General features: G+C 29.7%; 2 protein-coding genes across 8 annotated transcripts; one reads left to right on the top strand and one right to left on the bottom strand.

Moving 5' to 3' along the window:
* Positions 1-10: 10 nt before the first annotated feature.
* On the top strand, positions 11-13,277 carry LOC124428855 (formin-like protein). Of its 4 annotated transcripts, none has more exons than XM_046973427.1 (17): positions 11-778; positions 2,560-2,643; positions 3,053-3,139; positions 3,467-3,546; positions 4,057-4,196; positions 4,338-4,516; positions 4,585-4,661; positions 4,829-5,144; positions 5,257-5,373; positions 5,447-5,687; positions 5,773-6,059; positions 6,305-6,572; positions 6,655-6,782; positions 6,882-7,326; positions 7,420-7,694; positions 7,785-7,898; positions 10,849-13,277. In XM_046973427.1, the coding sequence occupies exons 1-17, from the start codon at positions 557-559 to the stop codon at positions 11,059-11,061; spliced, it is 3,273 nt and encodes a 1,090-aa protein (XP_046829383.1). In that variant the 5' UTR covers positions 11-556; the 3' UTR covers positions 11,062-13,277. The 4 variants fall into 4 exon arrangements, with proteins under 4 accessions (XP_046829383.1, XP_046829382.1, XP_046829385.1 ...); XM_046973426.1 differs by having other exon boundaries at positions 3,440-3,546; XM_046973429.1 differs by having other exon boundaries at positions 641-778; positions 4,046-4,196.
* LOC124428856 (guanine nucleotide-binding protein subunit alpha homolog) lies at positions 1,369-20,812 on the bottom strand. 4 transcript variants are annotated; one of them, XR_006943304.1, is made up of 7 exons: positions 20,352-20,812; positions 19,630-19,890; positions 19,372-19,422; positions 19,027-19,244; positions 18,537-18,936; positions 1,724-2,080; positions 1,369-1,625 (listed from the first exon to the last, which is right to left on the bottom strand). XR_006943304.1 is itself a non-coding variant. In XM_046973430.1 (6 exons), the coding sequence occupies exons 1-5, from the start codon at positions 20,571-20,573 to the stop codon at positions 18,579-18,581; spliced, it is 1,110 nt and encodes a 369-aa protein (XP_046829386.1). In that variant the 5' UTR covers positions 20,574-20,812; the 3' UTR covers positions 1,369-2,080; positions 18,537-18,578. The 4 variants fall into 4 exon arrangements, 2 of the variants coding, with proteins under 2 accessions (XP_046829386.1, XP_046829387.1); XR_006943305.1 differs by having other exon boundaries at positions 1,732-2,080; XM_046973430.1 differs by having other exon boundaries at positions 1,369-2,080.
* Between the last annotated feature and the right edge of the window lie 259 nt (positions 20,813-21,071).

Below are 21,071 nucleotides of genomic sequence, written 5' to 3'. Positions count from 1 at the left end.
TCTTCCCACTGACGAGGCTATCGCAGATGTCGTGGACGCAAGTACGTGGTGTTAAATGCAGAGTGATTCGTCTCACGCGAGTTTCTGAGTTCATGGGAATTGTGTTCACGATGGATTGCTCGATACCTGTTGCGCGAGTTTACGATAACCGATTTCAATCGTTAATTTCTCGTCATTACTCATCCTAGAGAGAGCTTAATAATTGGAAGCGATCGAGAATGAGGAAGTATCGCGAACGTCGTCGTCGTCGTCGCCGTCGCTGTTATTGTTACTGACCACCGTTCTTCGTGTTGACAAGGGCTGGGAGAGAGAGAGAGAGAGTGTGTGTGCACATTGTTCCCGAATCGTGTTTATTTACGATACGTCTTTGTACGATCGTCCGCTACCGCCGAGTTGCGCGCCCGTCTTCTTCATTGATACATACGTATATATGTGTGTGCCCGTGCATGTGTGTGTATATATATTATATATATATATAATATATATAAAATATAGATATATACACATGTATGTATATTTGTTTCTTCGAATGTGACATATACAAAAAGCCGAAACAATGGGTAGCGTGCAAAGTCGTATCAACGAGAGCGACGCCGGTGTACGGGAAGTATTTCATGGGGCTATCAAAGACGGATCCTCTCAACATTCTTATCAACCAACGAGTCATGGTATCGGAGCTTTGGCCGGATTACATGCGAAAAGTGGTAGCGTCCGTGGTGCACCAAGACAACCGATGCCGGATGCCGTAGAACTTGAAAGGCGCTTTACCAAAGTCTTGGTGAGTAATCTTTTGGTTAGCAGCGAGTATCTCACCCTTCGCCACGATCATCTGCTTTTTTCTTTCTTCCTTTTTTTTTTTTTTTTTCTTTTTTCCATTGGTCGATGGCGTGACGTAGGATTCTAAATACTTTATTTCTGTCCCTCTCTCTCTCCCTCCCTTCCCTTCCCTTCCCTTCCCTTCTCTTTCCTTTACTCTCTCCCTCCCTTCCATCTCTCCCACCCAACTTTCCTTCACTCCCTCCCACGCTTCTCACATGCGTGTCCTATACCTTATTATGTCTTCTTTCCTTCTATAACAACACTTAGACAACAACATTAAAATGTGAATTTTATGTTTGTTGCTGTTTACAAAATTTACTGATATTTACAATTTCGTTAAATAGAATCTTATAAAAAGACGTATAAAAGTTAATCAGTATTCATCAATAGGACAATTTGTCAATTGTTATATTGATACATAACTCGTAAATATTTGTTGCGAAATGATGAGAGAAAAAATAATGAGAGGTTGATCCATTTGTATATATATATATGTATATATATATACATATGTATATGCAATAAGTAAAATAATTAATGGTATATTTTTGTGCAAATATAAGTTTTTTATTTTCCTTTTTTTTATTTAGTTTTTTATTTATTTTTTTCTATCGATCATTTTCTGCTATATAGGTTAGTTTCTGTAGGAGTCCTGGGATGAAAGCCTTGCATGAAAGCATTCTTTGATTCTATTTATAGATTCCACTTGCGATACTTAATCCATTCGTTGCTCGATCAAGTAATCATTGCGAATGTGATAAACAAATGAATAATCCTTCGATTCCATTGGATTCCGATTTAGTAAACTTGAATACATTTCATATTTTCCTGTTATTAAGTTTACTTCGAAAGGTACTATTTGAAGTATTAAATTAGGATAAAGTCTAAGAAAAATGTATCTTACATACACACACACACACACACACACACACACACACACACACACACATATATATATATATATATTTGTGTGTGTGTGGTATATAAACATTTGTTTGAAATCCTTTATCTCATTGCTCGAACGTTGAACGTTGTACATTAATGGCACTGACGTCACGTGTGATCCTCAGCTTACTGGCTACTTGCACTGTGCACCACATGAATGACGCAATCTCTTTACAGTTAAAAGACCTTGATCTTCCCCGTCGTTCCGCTCTTCCTTGATTTTTCCCTTTTTCTCGTCTTCACTTTTTGTCTTTCGCCGGATCCTACCAACGATTCAGCAGCTCACCCTTGCGTTTCTTTCAGCTTGTACGACGAGCTGAAATCGAAAGTCACCCATTAAAATTTATACTTCTGATAACGGGAATGTATTATCGTTCACGTCCTTCGCCACATCATTTCCGAATGTTGTTTCGTTTCTTTTTCCTTTTTCTTTTTCTTTTTTTTCGGTAAACTATAATGCTTCAGGAAAACAGCGATAACGATAAGACTTAGTTAAAAAAGCAAAACGATTAAAAGAAATGTCGATTCCTTCAAAATGATGAATATAACATATATTAGGCTTCGACATAAATAAGTTAGGTTGCAAGTATAATTTTAAATGAATATAATCGAACTTATTTATGTTATGATCCGATATATATATATATATATATATATATATATATATATTAAAAAATTATTATTTTATAATAATTATTTTATAAAAATTTATAATGTCAAATAAATTATATGTATTATACGTTTCGTGCGATCATAATCATGATGAATTTTGAATGATTTAATCGTTTATTTCAGGCGTCTATGGATCTACCACCGGATAAGGCGAAACTTTTGAAACAGTACGATAACGAAAAAAAATGGGATATCATATGCGATCAGGCGAGTACGCTTAATGCATCCAAAATAAATGAATCCAAATTAACAATCGGTTGTAGAAGACGCGTAACAAAAATAGCCGTGAAAGAGGAGAAAGAGAGAGAGAGAGAGTATGAGAGAGTATGAAACTCGCAACAGGTGGTATGCTTCCATTCAGGTCTATTTTTATAGACCGCTTTTGCGCGTTGTAAAAGCATCAACTTTAATGTTCCTTCTTAGAATACAAATTTGTTGACGTAATTCTTTCCATATTCTTATCTTGACAACAGCAATATAAAGTAGGCTCTTAAGAAAAACATAAAGGCGACTTTTGTAACTTGATTTTCTTTTTCGTTTTGCATGCTCCTCAATTGCGCACACTGATGTATGATTAATACTCGTAAAATAATATGGAAATTGTTAACGATTACAGGAAAGGGTGCAAGCGAAAGATCCCCCGTCGCATTACTTGGCAAAATTACGTACATATTTGGATCCAAAAGCGTCACGAAGTCATCGAGTATGTTTGTTTCAAGTTTTCCTTTTTTCTTTCTTTTCGCCTTTAATTATATATTTTTATTAAAAATTTTTATCTTATGTATATAAATACTTTGTTCGTTAATTTAATTGATTTATATAAAAACGATTAACAAATAATTTCTATTATTTAACGTACGAACGTACGTCCAAAAACGTGGTGGATGTTGTTTGAAGATTTTTCTTTATTTCGAGAAGAACGCACGTTTTTGTTCCGTTCAAGTTCATATTTATACCAGAAAAAAAGCTACTTTTATCAGACGGATACTAATGACTACCACAGTCGTATCGTTTCCTCACATTCTTCCAGAAAAGAAAAATGGTTGGGGAGTCTACATCGACCCAAGTACTTCGGGATTTGGAAATCTCCTTGCGCACGAATCATATAGAGTAAGAGAAGATAAATGTTTTATTTTTTTTTTTAATAAAAGAGTTTTATTTTTCGAGCGATAATTACGGTCGGCGCTTTTACATAATTCATCTATCTCAGATTATCGTCATGAAATGTACACACACACACACACACATGTATATACTTCCTATCTGAAGATACATGCACACAGATGCACTTGGTATCTAAAGATATGTATGAGTGTGTGTGTGTGTATAAATTACATTCTATAATAGAGATGACGAGAAGACTATCTATTTATAGGTGACTATTAACAAATTTTAAGATATTAAAAAAGATATAAAATAATTTGTTAGATCGTTAATATAAAAGAAATGTCATTGAAAAAAAGATCTTTTCTTCTTCTTTTGTCTGTTTCTTTCTTCTTTATAATCACCGTAAAAAGCATGAAAACGGATCAATAGAATTGTATGTTTCAAGTAAATGGATCCGTATGCATTATCTCGTCGTCTTTTTGGATTTGTATTATGATCGTAGGAATGTTTTAGATGGGTAAGAGAATTCCTGGACGAGGAGAATCAAGGACTGGATGCTCTGATAGATTACCTTAGCTTCAGATTACTCATGATGCGACACGAACAACGTCTTTTGGAATCTCACGCTAGTTCCGAAGAAAAATTACAGACGAGTAAGTTATTTCATATATCCGAACGAAAGATAAAAAAGAAAATAAAAAATATATATATATATATATATATATATATATAAAATAACAATGTTTATTATATTAAAAATTTTATAACACAATTTTTCATTTCTAATTTACTAGTCGAAACAGGCGGTTCTTCGCACTTGAATAATGGATGTTTAAGACCATCTCTTCACGAACTTAAAGACAGTCCCAGTGTAAAACGCAGATCCAGACATGTGGCTCGTTTGAATATGGGCGAAGCAAAGGACGATATCCATGTTTGCATACTTTGCATGCGTGCCATTATGAATAATAAGGTATTATATGCAGATTTAATTGGAACTGAAACGTCCAAATATTTATCATTTATATTTGATATTTTCAGTACGGTTTCAATATGGTTATACAACACAGAGAAGCAATTAATTGCATTGCGCTTAGTTTAATGCACAAAAGTTTAAGGTAAATTTTAAATTAGTCAAGTCATTGATATGTAACATCATTTACTTTATACGTAAAATTGAAGTGTTCTTTTATTTTAGATCTTTAATTATTAACCTTTTTTCTTTCTTTCTTTTTTTTTTTTTTTTTTTTTTTTTCTTTTTTTTTTCCCCTTTCCTTACTTTCAGGACGAAAGCTTTAGTTTTGGAACTTCTTGCGGCGATTTGTTTAGTAAAAGGCGGACATGAAATTATTTTATCGGCGTTCGATAATTTCAAAGAAGTGTGCATGGAAAGGCGAAGATTTACTACGCTCATGACTTATTTTACGCAATACGATAGTTTCCATATAGAATTCATGGTTGCCTGCATGCAGTTCGTGAATATCGTCGTTCATTCTGTGGAAGATATGAATTTTCGAGTACACTTGCAATATGAATTTACAAAATTAGGCCTCGATGAATATTTAGAGAAACTTAGACATACGGAAAGCGAAGATTTGCAAGTTCGTATTTTTATTTAATTTCCCATTCATTTTTAACAGACATTACTTAACATTTCATCTTTTTTTCTCTTTTGGTCAGAAGAAAAAAGTACATAATATTTGATAATTGTAGGTTCAAATCTCGGCTTACTTAGACAATGTATTCGATGTCGCTGCTTTAATGGAAGACAGCGAAACGAAGACTGCAGCATTAGAAAAAGTAGCTGAATTAGAGGATGAACTTGGCCATGTAAGTTGGAAGAATGATCGTGATCGTTTTATGGTTATGACAATTTTCAAGTAATAATACTTTTTTTTTTTAGGCACACGACAGAATGACCGAATTAGAAAGAGAATCTTTAGCGAAATTAGCAGAATTAGAGACTGAATTAGGTGCATTGAAGATAGAATACACGGATGTTTCGGAAGCGCGTAGAATAGCGGAGGAGGAACTTGCAGCGCTCAAACGACAAAAACAAGACTCTGCGCGTAGGCAAAGCGTTTTGGAGAATAAGATAATCGAATTGGAGACCCTTACAGGAACCCTTACGAAGAGTTCGTCGGGTAATATGTCGAGTTTAATTATTATATTGTCGATTAATTTTAATGAATGATAATTAATAATTAATTTTCTGTCTTTTTCTAATAGCCAATATGCGAAATGGAAGCGCTATGAGTCCCTTGAACAATTCTGATATTTTCGGTCAGGAGAATACTATATCACCTGGACTAAGTACAGAACAATTGTCAACGTCGGATCAAGTTAATAATTCTACGCCAGCTCCACCTCCGCCACCTCCACCGCCATGTCCACCACCACCGCCTATGGCACCTCTTTCACCGGGCGATCACAAGTTACCACCACCTGCGCCTATACCACCACCACCAGCTGGAATGATGCAAGCACCCGATGGAGCAATGACAATTAAAAGAAAAGTATATACACGTTTGATCCTTTTTAGGTAAAACGTTGACCCGATAGATCATTCCTCGGGGATATTTTTTAATACAAGTTCTAAATTAATAATTGTTTATAATAATTGGCTCTGAAAAATGATCTGATAATTCATAAACCTTACTGCTGCTATATTGCCAGACAAATTGATTTATCTTTGTTTCTGTTTTTTTTTTTTTTTTTTTTTTTTTTTTTTTTTTTTTTTTCTTTTTCTTTTGCATCTCAGGTACAAACAAAGTACAAATTGCCTACCCTCAATTGGATCGCATTAAAACCGAATCAAGTACGAGGCACTATATTCAATGAATTGGATGACGATCGATTGCATAATTACATAGACTTTTCTGATTTTGAAGAGAGATTCAAGATCGGTATGAGTGGTCATGTAGCTAATGGTAATAGCGAACTGGATGGCCTGCAAAGCTTTCCTAGTAAAAGATTTAAGAAGCCTGAAAATGTGTCTCTTTTGGAACACACGAGATTACGAAATATTGGTACGAATGAAAAACTTTATAAGCACACATATATACGTATAAGTTCTACGCGTATACATGTATTTTTTTTTCTTTTTTGTAGCAATATCACGTAGAAAGATGGAGATGCCAGTGGAAAAGGTAATAATGGCCGTGAATGCTCTTGATTTGAAGGTACTTTCGCTTGAGAATGTAGAATTATTACAGCGTATGGTGCCAACCGATCAGGAGGTACGTAAATTATTATTTTCCACATAGATATTATTTTTAATGAAAATAACAAACTTTTTCTTTTTTTTTCTTTTTTCTTTTTTTCTTTTTTTTTCCCAGATAAAAGCTTATCGTGAATATATTATCGAAAAGAAGAATATAAATCTCTTAACCGAAGAGGATAAGTTTTTGATGCAATTAGGAAAGGTAGAAAGAATATCGACTAAACTTTCAATAATGAATTACATAGGAAACTTTTTTGACAATTTACACCTTATTACGCCACAAATACATGCTGTGATATCTGCATCAAGTACCGTGAAAAGTTCTAAGAAATTGAGAGCAGTTTTAGAAATCATTCTTGCTTTCGGAAACTATTTAAACAGTAGCAAACGTGGACCTGCTTACGGATTTAAATTACAAAGTTTAGATACGTTATTAGACACAAAGTCTACAGATAAAAGGATGTGCCTTTTACATTATATAGTAGCAACAATACGAATCAAATTCCCGGAACTCATTAATTTCGATTCCGAACTCATGTATATTGATAAAGCTGCAACAGGTGAATACATATAATATTATCTTGGACGTCACAATCAATACGTAAAATTAATTGCAGTCTTACTTGAATATTGATGATATATTTTTGTTATAGTTTCTCTTGAAAATATAATAACCGACGTTCATGAATTGGAAAAGGGTATGGATCTTGTAAGAAAAGAATTCGAACTTCGTGGTAAAGAAAAACATAATACCGTTCTACGTGACTTTTTAAATAATTCCGAAGAGAAATTACGTCGACTCAAATCAGACGCACGTGCTGCCGGTGAAGCATTTCGAGAATGCGTTGAATATTTCGGAGAGAGCCCCAGACAAGCAGATGCGAATACCTTCTTCTCGCTTCTTGTTAGATTCGCAAGATCTTTTAAGGTATTGTTTTCAATCTAACATATGAGTAGCTAACTATTGTAAATAATAAATAAGATTACAAAAATGCAAACACTCGTTTATCATTAACAGGCAGCGGATCAAGAAAATGAGCAACGTCGTAGATTAGAAGCTGCTGCTGCGGAAGCTTTAAATACGTCTGAGCAAGTAATTAAACGAAATAAATTGAACCAGAAGAAACAGCAGGTGTGTTATATACCATATCTTTTTTGTACATTTTTTATTGATATAATTGGCTTAAAAAGGATATTAATACCGTTGTGCTATTGATTAGAAGTTTGGACAAATCATTATGATTATTAGGATATATAGAATCAAATTTGTAATAATATTATTAAATCGATATTTTAAATTGACACACACACACACACACACACACACACACACAATTAGTCCATGCTTTTATTAATAGCACATTTTACATCAAGGGTAGTACGCTTAGTAAATAGACTTGTTTTGATTGAAACATTTCTAATATATAATATAAAAATTAGAAACACACACAATTCTTCTCAGATTTAATCTGCTTTTTCTATTGCTTCCTTATTTAACTGTCTTTGTACTAATACTATCTAATACAAATATGCTATATTTCTCTAAACACAAATATATTTGTTATAAAAAGAAAAAAGAAAAATGTTTGCCGTTATCACAATTAATATTACTAAGATCGATATACATGTTTTTATGCTGTTGCTATCTTTTTTATTCTTTTATTTTAATTACATATCTTTTACTTAACTTTAACTTCTACGCGAATTGAGCATGCTCAAATCCAGAGAATAGTACGAAATCATATATTTATTGCAGGGCACGCTTTATGATCATGACATATTTACTTAAAAAAAAATGTATTCTTAACATACGTTAAGAATGGAAATGCATTCTTAACATCCTTTTCATTCCAACACAAATAGACCTATCATTGAATGTCGTTTTATCTATGAAGAGTGTTACTGTTTTTTAAGTATGCTTTTTATCACTTATATTGCCTTATAATTAAAGCTCAGACTTGAGAGATCTAATTTAAGTTGGCATAGGATTTTATATTGAAATATGTTAGTGTATTGTTTAGTGTATTAATTACGAAGAAAATAATATCCTATGGTATGTGCTATGTCATTTCTATACAAGTTTCGCAATGTATGAGCATATTATCAAATTGGGGCTTTATTTATAATATTACGCTATATCATTGAATTAGATTCCTTTGAAAATTTACTTACAGTCAATTATTTCACATTTTTCTATCACAAATAACATCTACATGCGGTGATTTGAATTTGCAATTTAACCGTTTAGTCGTTGATAATTTATTATTAAGGAAATGATATTTAACATTATAATGAAAAGTTTGGAAAGATTGAAAAACATTCAACTTAATAATAGTAGGCAAATTTAAAAGTAAATTTTAAAAAGTGTTAATAATTTTTTTGCATGTTGCGAATTAGCATGATATCTACGGGGATTATCAATAACTTTATCAATTGATATCGTTTTATGAGTGTTCTTGTAGCCTTTCACATTTTCGCCTTTCCAAACAAAATATACATATATTACAGAATCTGATCACTTATTTGTTACATATTTATTTGGATTTAAAGTCACCGAAATTTTGCTGTAACTCGAACAAGACTCTGTTGCACCGGCATCTTAATGAACTCAGAAGGAGGTCAGAACATAACAATACAGAAACAATTCACAACGTGTAAGTCCATCCTCACTCACTGCCTATCCTTAAGACTCCTTCTGATTTGGAAAAGTGAGTTTTGATTAGGAACTTAATGAAAATAAAATCTATAAACAAAATCATACAATTGATAACTACCACAGTGGATCTGTTTGTATTTGTCAATATGAGCTAACGTAATTAATTAGGGGATGGGGAGCGGGGGGGGGGGAGGGGGAGGAGGGGGAGAAAAAAAAAAAGAAAGAAAGAAAGAAAGAAAAAAGAGGAAGCAAAAAAGAAAGAAGGTGAAAAAAAGTGGCAAAAGTAACATACCACAAGTAAAAAAGTATTCTTGCATTTCATTGCTTAATACTTTTTATATTTATATACGTAGTACTGATTATATTGCTTTATTACGTTACAAGTTTTATTCATAAATATGATAACGAATAAATAGAAATTTCGGACTTTAGTCAGGAGGAGTCTTAACCGACATTATATCCGCAACACTAAAATTTTTACAAAGTGAGCATAACTAAATTAATGCTTACCATGTAAGAGTTTTATTCTATATATTTTTTCATTTAAGAATTTAACATTGCATTATCGCATATATTGCTCCTTTAAAGTGAACAAAATTTGTATTTACAATATAATATATTTGCACAAGGAACATTATATTTTCCTGTTTTATATATAAACATATATATATATATAGATCTTATCGGCAAAATAATACATCCCATTCAGAAATAATATCTTTCCATGAATAAAATATTTTATAAGGCATACTAGAAAGCATTTCAATCTTCTGATAAAACGCTGTAAAAGATAATTTAGCAATGGTTGAAGATAGGCAACGATTAATATAAAGATGAAGTTTAAAACATTTATTTTTAATTTCTACAGATTCTGAATATGAAATATTAAAGTGTAGGTTTGTATTATATATATATATATTTATGGATATTATGTATATCTATATTTTTTTTAATACTTTGTTTTACAATTATGAGAATCATAGATACTTCAATATTATAACGTACTTTCGATATTAATAGAATTACTCATGGCTTATCAAAATATGCTACATGGCTTACCTATATGCCTGCTTCTCACAATTATAAGCATATTTTCATACTTATACATACATGTTTGTGTATGTATATGTACTTATACTAAATGTTTATCATTAACAAAATTGAAGAGATGCGTTAGCATGTCACAGCTTGCATTCATGTTGCTTGAGAAAAATTCTCTATTACTTTCTTCCCTTGGAAATGTCACAACTTCATTGACTTAAATAAAGTTTCAGAATAAATATCTTTTTTTGACATCGTATTATATTTTATAGGTATACAGTATTATATATGAATCTGAATTATAATTTCAAGATAATGAAGATTACTACTTGCGAAGTAATTATAAATTGACTTTTATTAATTAAATTATTTTATATTACACTAGGATGCTGTCATAAATGAACTCAAGAATAAAACAAGATTGGTTCAAGAGAAGAAACTTCTACAGCAAGATGAAGTGTATAATGGTGCCCTAGAAGATATACTTCTTGGTCTTAGATCAGAACCATATCGTAGAGCAGATGCTGTGAGGCGTAGTCAACGCAGGCGAATTGATAACCATAGACTTTCCCGCACTGCCGAAGAACTTGAACTTTAATTAAAAACAGTATGTAGATCAGATATGCAATAAGTCTTATCCATTAATTAATCTAACTTTTTAAAGGATACTACCATTTTCTAGGAGATAATTTTTTGTAAACCACGCTAAGCTGAAAGCATCATATAATATTCAATGATTTAGTAAATAATTATGCACAAATCAATGTGACGTTAAAATCTAACGAATAACGAAACATATTTCTTATCGGATAAACTTTTGATATATGTTTTCTAAATGCCTCATTATACTGATATTGAATATTCATGACATGGATATAATTTTGATATGAATATATCAAATATTTGTGATAAGTTTAACACATAACATTTGAATCATACTGTATTCAAGATTCAATAGTTTAGTGAAAGTAGCTGCTGTGCTACTTTCAATTTTACTTATGAACGTTTTCATTCATAAATAACATTTATCCTCATATGCCTTTATATATTACGTACTAAAGACATGAAAACGTAACTTTGTACAAGATGCATATTATAAGACGCATATTATAGTTTTGAAAATTATTAAAGGCACGAAGCAGTTTATTCCAGTGATGATACAGATGATATGCACGATTGTAATACCTAAAATGGTGAGGTAGGCGTAATTATTGTATGGAGTCTTATAATAAGTAAAAACTAAGACTACACCTACGGAGGGAAAAAAAGGAAATCATGAAACTTAAGCACCTTGTAATGTCTCGATACCAATGTAACAGCAAATAATGATATTACTGCCAAATTTTAATGAAAAAAGAATATATATATATATATATATATATATATATATATATATATATATATATATATATATTTTTTTTTTTTGTTTTGTTTTATTAATCGTCGATCATCATTATATACTTCATCTGTATTCTTCACTGGGATAAATTGCATTTAATTGGATCAATTATTATTGGATATATTATACATTGAAACTAATGATACATAGCATATGTTTATAAACCAAAATTATATATTGTTCCTTTTATTTATATTTCATTGTATTCACTAATGACTATCTTGTTTGACAAGTTACATTCCACAAATTACACTAGAATCGTGTTTGTTAGCCACATTATTAGGCTCGTATGCATTTGTCAACTTTGTGATTATAAAAGTGTAATGTGGTATGTTTATAGTTTTCTATTTTGGTATACTATAAGAGATATATTTAAACGTCGAATTAATCAGTGATTATTTTGAGATTATGAGAAAAATGTTTTGTTGTCCTATCTTTCTACAAATGAGACTGAACAAGAAAAATTCATATTCTAGAGTGTAATATTACCGAAGCAAAGATAGTGATTTAGATACCATTGGACTTTTTTATGCGTATAGATGCTATTTTTGTACTATATGAAAAAAGAATGGCTGGCATGACACATATTACATTACATTCCTTTTTGAATCACATACCATACTTGAGTTTATTTATAGTGTAGTAAAAGTATAATGGTTATAACATTGTACTTCATAATTCAATGTCTGACGATTTATTTATTCATTCAAAGTTTTTCTCTTAAACGAACACGTAATATAGATACAATATTTGTAATTTTTATATATATTACATATAATTTTTGTAAACGCAATTGAATTAAATGTATATTTATAAAAGTACACATAATATCTCCTGACATCGGTCAAAATAGCCACGCATATTTAAAACTATGCTCATAATGCAATTATATCTTCACTTTTTATATGTCTTTGATTATATTGTAGTAGGAGGAAAACAAAATGTGTAAATAATGTTGTAATATATGGAACATTTCACTATGAAATAATGTAATTATTATTGCTTAAGCTTAAATTACAAATGTGATGTTTATATAAAATATTCGTACGTTACATGTGCTACTTGTCGATATTGTAATACTTGATATATAGCGTGTCGAAATTTATGTTATATGATTTTTAAACGATTACATGAAAATATTTTGTAATGTTTTGTTATGTTCAAATTGTAACACATTTAACTATGTTTCTATTTTCCTCACTATAAAAATGTTTACATATTATTTATATGATAAAATTATATCGGTGATCCATGAAATATGACATCGATTAATAATACATATCGCTCTGAATTTGTTGAATTTTTGTTATTGTTAAATATGCCTACATGTATCATACACGTATTTGTACAAAATACGGAACATCTTAACAAACTGTAAATGTAAAATTTAATTAAAAGTTCAATTTTGATATGTAGGTCCTGTCTAGTCATTGTTTATACTTTATTTTAGGATTTACTATCCTAAAAAAGACAAGAAGTGTCTTTTATCAACGCATTAACAAAATATGACAGGATCAAAATGAATTCGATAGAGAATTGATAAATCAAAAGATTTCACATTTTAATAGGCAAGCTAATTTTCTTGCATAGTACATTTAATTGTCATCTTTTCTGTATTTTCGTACGTATAATATTATATCTTGTGGCAAAATTATAATAAAAAAGAGAATATAAATAGACTAAACTAATAGCAAACAAATTAGATAATTATTCGAATATAGAAAAATCTCTATAATTAAATTTAGATCTGAATAAAATAACAATAATATTATGTATAAGCGAACGATTCATTAATTTGTGAACAATTCTTTTAATACAGTGTGACATTTCATAGACATTTATATAATTTTCTGTTATATATTTCAAGATTTTATTATAAATAAATTTAATTTTCCAAACATCTTTTATGTGTATATATATATATATATATATATATATATATATATATATATATATATATATAAAAGTACTAGTAATAAGTATGTAAAATATACATCATTTTTAAATGAATGTAAGTTTTTAATTTGTTTTATATAAATCATCAATTAATTAAAATATAAAATTCTACAAATAATAATATTATGTTTGGATTATTAACTAAGATTAATTTGAAATTTAAAAATAAGATTGATTCAATGAAATAACAGAAATAATTTCTAAACTTATATTTATTATTTATGCATTTAGTTTACATTATTACAAAGATTTCTGTAAAGTGATTTTATATACAAATATACAGTATACAAAAGGCACAATGTATCTACGTACTTCAGACCATGTACAATAGAATGCAAATGAAATAACAAGATAAAATTTTCATATGCAAAAGAGTTTAAATAATAGGTAGAAGAATATCACATTATTCATAGAAAAGATAATAAACTTATCGATATTAGTTTTATAACTGTATGGTCTTTGAAGTTATTCTACAAGAAAATAATTCTATTTTCCTTAATCCATCTATAAAAGTCACTTTTCAGTAGCGCAATATAGCATCTATTCATTGGATATCTTAAATATTGCTCTATATATAAAAACTGGAGGTAATTAAAAAAATATATACATAAATATTCAAAATTATAAAATACTAGTGCATATTTTATAAATACATTCGCAAGTTTTACTTTTAACATCCAATTCCTTTAATTTTACTTAGTTGTAGAGAACTATTTAAAGTATGCAAAAAATTTAACATTTTATTTTATTTCATAGTCTAAAAATATGGGAGCACTTTACTTGCTATTAAATAATAAACTTGAAGATGCATAAAATATAAAAATTGCGATTGCACTAAGCGATGTCTAAATAACTATTATACATATACATATACATATACATATACATATACATATACATATATATATATTCAAAAATGATAATTTCTATGATTTTTATACAGTCATGTACAATGTCTCCAGCAACAGTGTTCATTTAGTATGTGCATGTTTTATGCATTTCTAAACATATCTAATAGTTGCTCTAAATGAGTAAAATTCGGCATTATATGCAATTTCATTTGGTTTTATTTAAAAATATACGTAAATGAAAAAAGTAACAGAATATACAATGTTAAAAAATTAGTGAATTATTTTATTTATTATTATAAAATTCATGAAAAAAATTCATATTTTCAGTATAATTTAAAGCAAATGCTTATTATACAATTATTTAAGGAATCAGTAAAGTGCATAATTTATTCCAATGAAAATTCTGTAAATAGATTCAATATGTATTAAATAAAAACATTGATTATATTAAAAAACTAATCTAAAGGGGACACTTGTGTGCAAGAAAAATGATACAATTGCCAAATTATCATATACGATATATACACACACACACACATATATATATATATATATATATATATATATATATATATATATGTACATACACACACACACACACACACACACACACACACACACGCGCGCGCGCGCGCGCGCGCGTATATATATATAATCTAGTTTTTATATAATCGATATACGAACAAAAAAATTTAATTGATTTGAATAAAATATTAATGAAGTATTTATATTGTTCTATCGAAAAAGATTTCATTTTGGACTTGTCTTATTTTTCTTGTGTCTAGGCGATATGTAAATGCAAAAAAACAGCAAATATCCAATGAAAGACATTTCAATAATTTTCTTCCTTGGCACAAGCTTATAAAATTTTATTACTTATTCCTTATAAATGTGTCCGTAGAACGAAAATCCGTTCTATTTCTTTTCTCTTGTGAAATGATCAACATTACGAGCATAGTTCGTTTATGTATTTTTGTTCATTCAAAATAGAATGAATATTGCTATTTATTAAGTTAAAACGATATTGGAATCATTTTTTAATTGGCAATAGATAAATATTTGTCAATCACACAAAGACATAATTTATTGCTACATTTTTTGTTCCTTTTTCTTTTTGGTTTTTCGTTAAAATTTAATCTCGTAAGACTCGTATATTTTGTTTATCGCAATTATACAATTCTTGGAAGATTCCTATAATATTACTATTATTATATATAGTTGGGTTTATAAATAGATATTTAATCTATATATATATCAATACTCCAATTCCCTTCAGAATAGTTTTATAAAAAATGACAAATGATCTTTATAAAAAGTATAAATCGACAGTTTGTTTCATTATTCATTCATACAAAGTACAAACAGTATAAAATCGTACAATAGTTCTGTCTCAGAAAGATTAACTCTGGAGACAATTGCAATGTACTTACAAGTAAAAAACATTGTAAATTTAGTAATCTTATAAAGGCATTAAATGACTTGAATTTTATAAAATTTTTAGGAATGTATGATTACGTAAAAAACATTATTAATTACTACACTCTCCATCTTGTCTTTGCATGATGTAAGTATATATAAATTTTATGATTCCAAGTGCAGATTCTGGTCATTGATCTTGTTTAGACCAAATATTATGCTATTACAATCTGTGATTGATTATAGATAATAGCAAATATTTAAAGCGTATTTTTATATTTTCTGTTTCATAATTCTTATTATATGTAAATAATAAGAAGAACCAAGACTTTTATGTAATAGACGATCAGACTAAATATTGGAAATAACTGCTTTCACACCTTTGAATTGTATTTCCAAAAATACTTCGTACAAAACACGCTTATGAAATAACAATATAATATATTCATCCCTAAATAAATTTATAATATTATACTTTACAATTAAACTTATATAAACCAAGTTATATGGAATTTTATCTCTTTCATTTTATACTATAGCAGTCTTTGGTTTCATCAGCATCATTACATAAAATCCTTGGCGTGCAATAAAATCTGTAGTATCAAATGAAATTATTCCATCTATGCAAATGTATATACTTATTTCTGGCATTAAGACTTTTACAAAGATTCCACCAGTTGAGAAGTAGAAATCTCAAGCCACATATAAAAACTGTTTTGTCCTAACATACAAATTTCAATATAATATACAGAAAGGAAAGATAATCGAAGTTTTTTTTTATAGAAAAAGATTTGTAAAGATCTTCAAAAACATATTATATAATTGGCATATCTTTTATATTATTCATTTTGCACAGTTCAATATTTTTATTATTCTTATTATTTTTATTTGAAAATTATGTTATGCATTCGATAATCCAAATTTATGATCGAAGTATTTATTATAATATATAAAGTGTATATTAACAGATAAATATAATTACAGTTAAATTATATCAAATACAGTTCAGATAATATTATTCGTATAAGCTTGTACTCGAGAGTGTTTAGAAACCAAAGACAACCGTCGCAATCACAGTTTTCAAAAAAAAGAAAAAAAAAAAAAAAGAAAGAAAGAAAGAAAAAAAAAAGAAAAAAAAGAAAAAGAAGAAAAGAAAGGAAAAGAAAAAAAAAAAGAAAAAAAAAAAGAAGAAGAAAATTATCAATACTGATCATCTTCAAAAAACTTTTCAATGAGTACAAATAGGATGTAAAATATGAAGTTACGATTGTTTATCAGTCTAGATTTGCTTATTTTGATTTCACTCATTAATTCATAAAATAGATGGTAACTGAAGTATAGATAAGCATCTAGTATAGGCAATAATTATAAAGCTACAAATATAAAGATTATAATATTTATATATGAAAAATAGCAACATTTCAAATTTGACGTATTAAAGATCAATAAGCAAATCTTAATTTTGTCATTAACATTTCGCATGATTATATATTATAATCATAATTAAAATAAGATTTTACCTTTACGATTTGCATCTTTCAACTCTAAATATAGCATACATGTACCTTATCTCCAAATTTGGTCATATATTACATCCCATATGAAATTTTTATTAACTATTAAAAACGAAATGTAATTCTTTCTATAAAAATCAAAAGTACTTTAATCACATGATCTTGATAATTCCAAATTAGAAATCAAATAATCAGTATATGTTTTGCCATAGTTGGAAGCAAATCAGTTAATATATTAACGTTTGAACACAAGTGGTTAGTCTCATTTGGTTTATATGGCATGGAGCTAATATTTGGTTTACTCTCCGCTTAAGGTAGTGATTATTAACAAAGATAATTAGTCTTAAGTATAAATAAGTTATTTTTATGCCTAAAACAAATTTGTCCGTGTAGACAGTATCTTCAGCACACTTAGCAGCACGAGATAGCAACAAGCTAAATTTCTATAGAGTATATTAATATATGTACCGAATGAAATGAAATTAATTCTCATAAAAAAAAAAAAAAAAAAAAAAAAAAAAAAAAAACAAAAAAAAAAAAGTCTAAATTAAACCTGATGAATTATATAATGTCCATAAGGCCTTATATACAAAATTTTTTTAGGCTTTTAAAGATACTATAAAAATAATTATCAATAGATATAATGCATAAGAAGTTGACATACTTTTAGACAAGACATTACTTGTTTTTTTTTCTTTTTTTCTCTCTTTTTTCTTTTTTTTCTTTTTCCTTTTTTTTTTTTTTTTCATTCCCTAATATAGATCAGTTGTACGTGTGCTCGATTTTACGTAACTGATATAGAAATAAATAATGTAGCTTATATCAACGAATATTGTCCTGCAAGAATGTAAACTCTTCTAACTGCCAATGCGAGCAATTTTAATGCTATAAATTGGCGGCCTATATTATACAATTAATGCTAGTACTGTACACATACCTTTTAACCATTAATAACTGCTCCCTCCATTCTTACTTTACATTATTGGAGCATTAAAGACTCCAAATTGCGATGCAAAATAGTATCCTTTACTGCATTAAATACAACTTTAATATTTTCTGTATCGACAGCAGTAGTAAAATGATGGAATAAAGGTTTCCTTGGATCCTTTTTGACAGATATAAACATTTCCAATATAAAATTCTGTACATCCTTCATGGAATGTGAATCGCCCGTAAATTGTGGAAAATACCAGCGAACATTAGTATCATGCGATCTTACTTTTCTATCCAAGAGATCAGTTTTATTTAGAAACAAAATTATTGACACACCACCAAATATCATATTATTCACTATTGTATCAAAGATATTTCTTGATTCTTCTAATCTATTGGTCCTCCTAAAATTTCAAATAAAATAAATAAATACACAAAGACTGTTCGCAAAGCTGATTCATTATATTTATACACCTAAGTGTTTTATTCATTACCTATCTTCTAATAAGACCTGATCGAACTCCGAAGAAGATACAAGAAATAATATAGAGGTCACACAGTCAAAACATTGATACCATTTTTGTCTTTGAGATCTCTGTCCACCAACATCAACAAATAGAAATGGAATATTGTTTATTGGTATGACAAATTCTGAAATTCCTTTTGTCGCCTTTCTACAATGTAAAATGTCCTGATGCGTAGGAGCATAATCCTAAAAACAAGACGGAGGTCAATAAAATATTTAAAAATTTTAATCTACAGGATTTTCTTGGTTGCACCTTATGAAATAATCATGTCATGCAGTGAAAGAATTACTTATTAATGATATATTGCATTACCACTTTGGCAATCCTATCGAGATTATCCAGAAAATATTGGACCGAATCGCTCTGGAAATAGAAGATTATTTTATAAATTATTCATTTAATATATTTTAATATTACCTTTAGCTAAACCGCATATAAGGGGAGATAGATAGATAGATAGAGAGAGAGAGAGAGAGAGAGAGAGAGAGAGAGAGAGAGAGAGAGAGAGAGAGAGGGGGAGAGAGAGAGAGGGGGAGAGAGAGAGAGAGATTATAAAAAATAGCATCTTACTAATTGAAATTCTCTTCTTCTATCGAATGCTTTTTTAATAGATGCATCTTTCCATAAACTTTGTAAAGCTGGTACATAATGGAGGAACAATCTAGTATCCAAAACCATGGTATTCTCAAATTTCAATAACTGATATCCAATATCATAATTTTTAGGATTTTCCCAAGGTATGTTCAGCTTATCTCTTGCATCTACCAATACTTTCATTCCTTTGATTATATTTTGATAGATTATATGCTGGTACTCTTTAATTAATTCAGGCTGTAACATCAAGTATTAAACGTTTTAAACGTTTTAATTAATAGAATGGACCAAGTCTAGCGTGTCAAATATATGATAGAAGAACTTGGAAGATAATAACATACTTCTATCGGTCAGTGTACTCTTATAAAATCGAGATCGAGTATTAATATATTCAATTGCATGCTCTATCTTATGCTTATGAAATTGAATAGTAAAGGACATCAGAATGACACTGTTGTTTTCTTGAACATCAATGAACAAGTGTAATTAGAGAAGATACATGAGACAAGTCGTTTGGATAGAGACGTAAGTTGGAAAAAAAAGAAAAAATTTTTTTACATTCGATTCGATCAAGGTAGCAGGAAAATAAAGTACGTGCCAATAAATAATATACGATCTTTCCTTTAATTTGACGCTCGTATCGCAACGAAATTGGCAGATAGGAATGCGACACTTGGACACGTAACTATTCGTCATACCTCAAATTTGATTCCGTGTATAATTCGCATCTGTTTAAGGAATGTTGATTTTCCACTTTCTCCAGCACCGAGAAGCAGGAGTTTAACCTGCCTACGGAAAGTTTGCCGATCTTTCTCTAGCATCCGGTCGATCTCTTGACTTTTGTATCGTTGCTCGATCTCTTCTGGGCTGAACTTGAATCGTAGACAACAAGTGCACGACCACGTTAGTGATCCCGCCATCTTACTATCCTCGTTTCACACCATGGACCCGTTTCACACACTCTTCTTATCTTTCTTTCGCGTACTCGTTGCTCTCTCTTTCGTCAAATAAAGAAATGTCTTCCTCGATTTATTCCGTCTATGTCAGAGGCACAAACACACCGTATTATGATGTACGCTGACACACGCTTATACTCCGCGCGCGTCCTCCGTCTATTCACCGCCGCAGCCGCAGCCGCAGCCATCACCTCCCCTCCCCGCCACACCAAGCCTCCGCCAATACGAATATGCACGAGGCAGCACGAGGTTAGAATGACTCTACTCGAAAGAAGCAACCTGTTTTCTCGATCATACTCGCAACTCGACCTATTTTACGTCTTCATTCTAATCATCAGAAATCATCTGTAGAATTATTCGTACTTGGAGTAAATTAATGCCAATCTTAAATATGTATTTATACAAAATAGAAAATTAGGCGTAGTCTTTCAAAAGTAAATAATTTCCAAAATTATCCGAAGG

This window comes from Vespa crabro, chromosome 13 (genome assembly GCF_910589235.1).
Source record: "Vespa crabro chromosome 13, iyVesCrab1.2, whole genome shotgun sequence".
Taxonomy (NCBI): Eukaryota; Metazoa; Arthropoda; class Insecta; order Hymenoptera; family Vespidae; genus Vespa; species Vespa crabro.
Note: the sequence above shows the minus strand (reverse complement) of the source record. Positions and strands in the feature narration are given on the sequence as shown.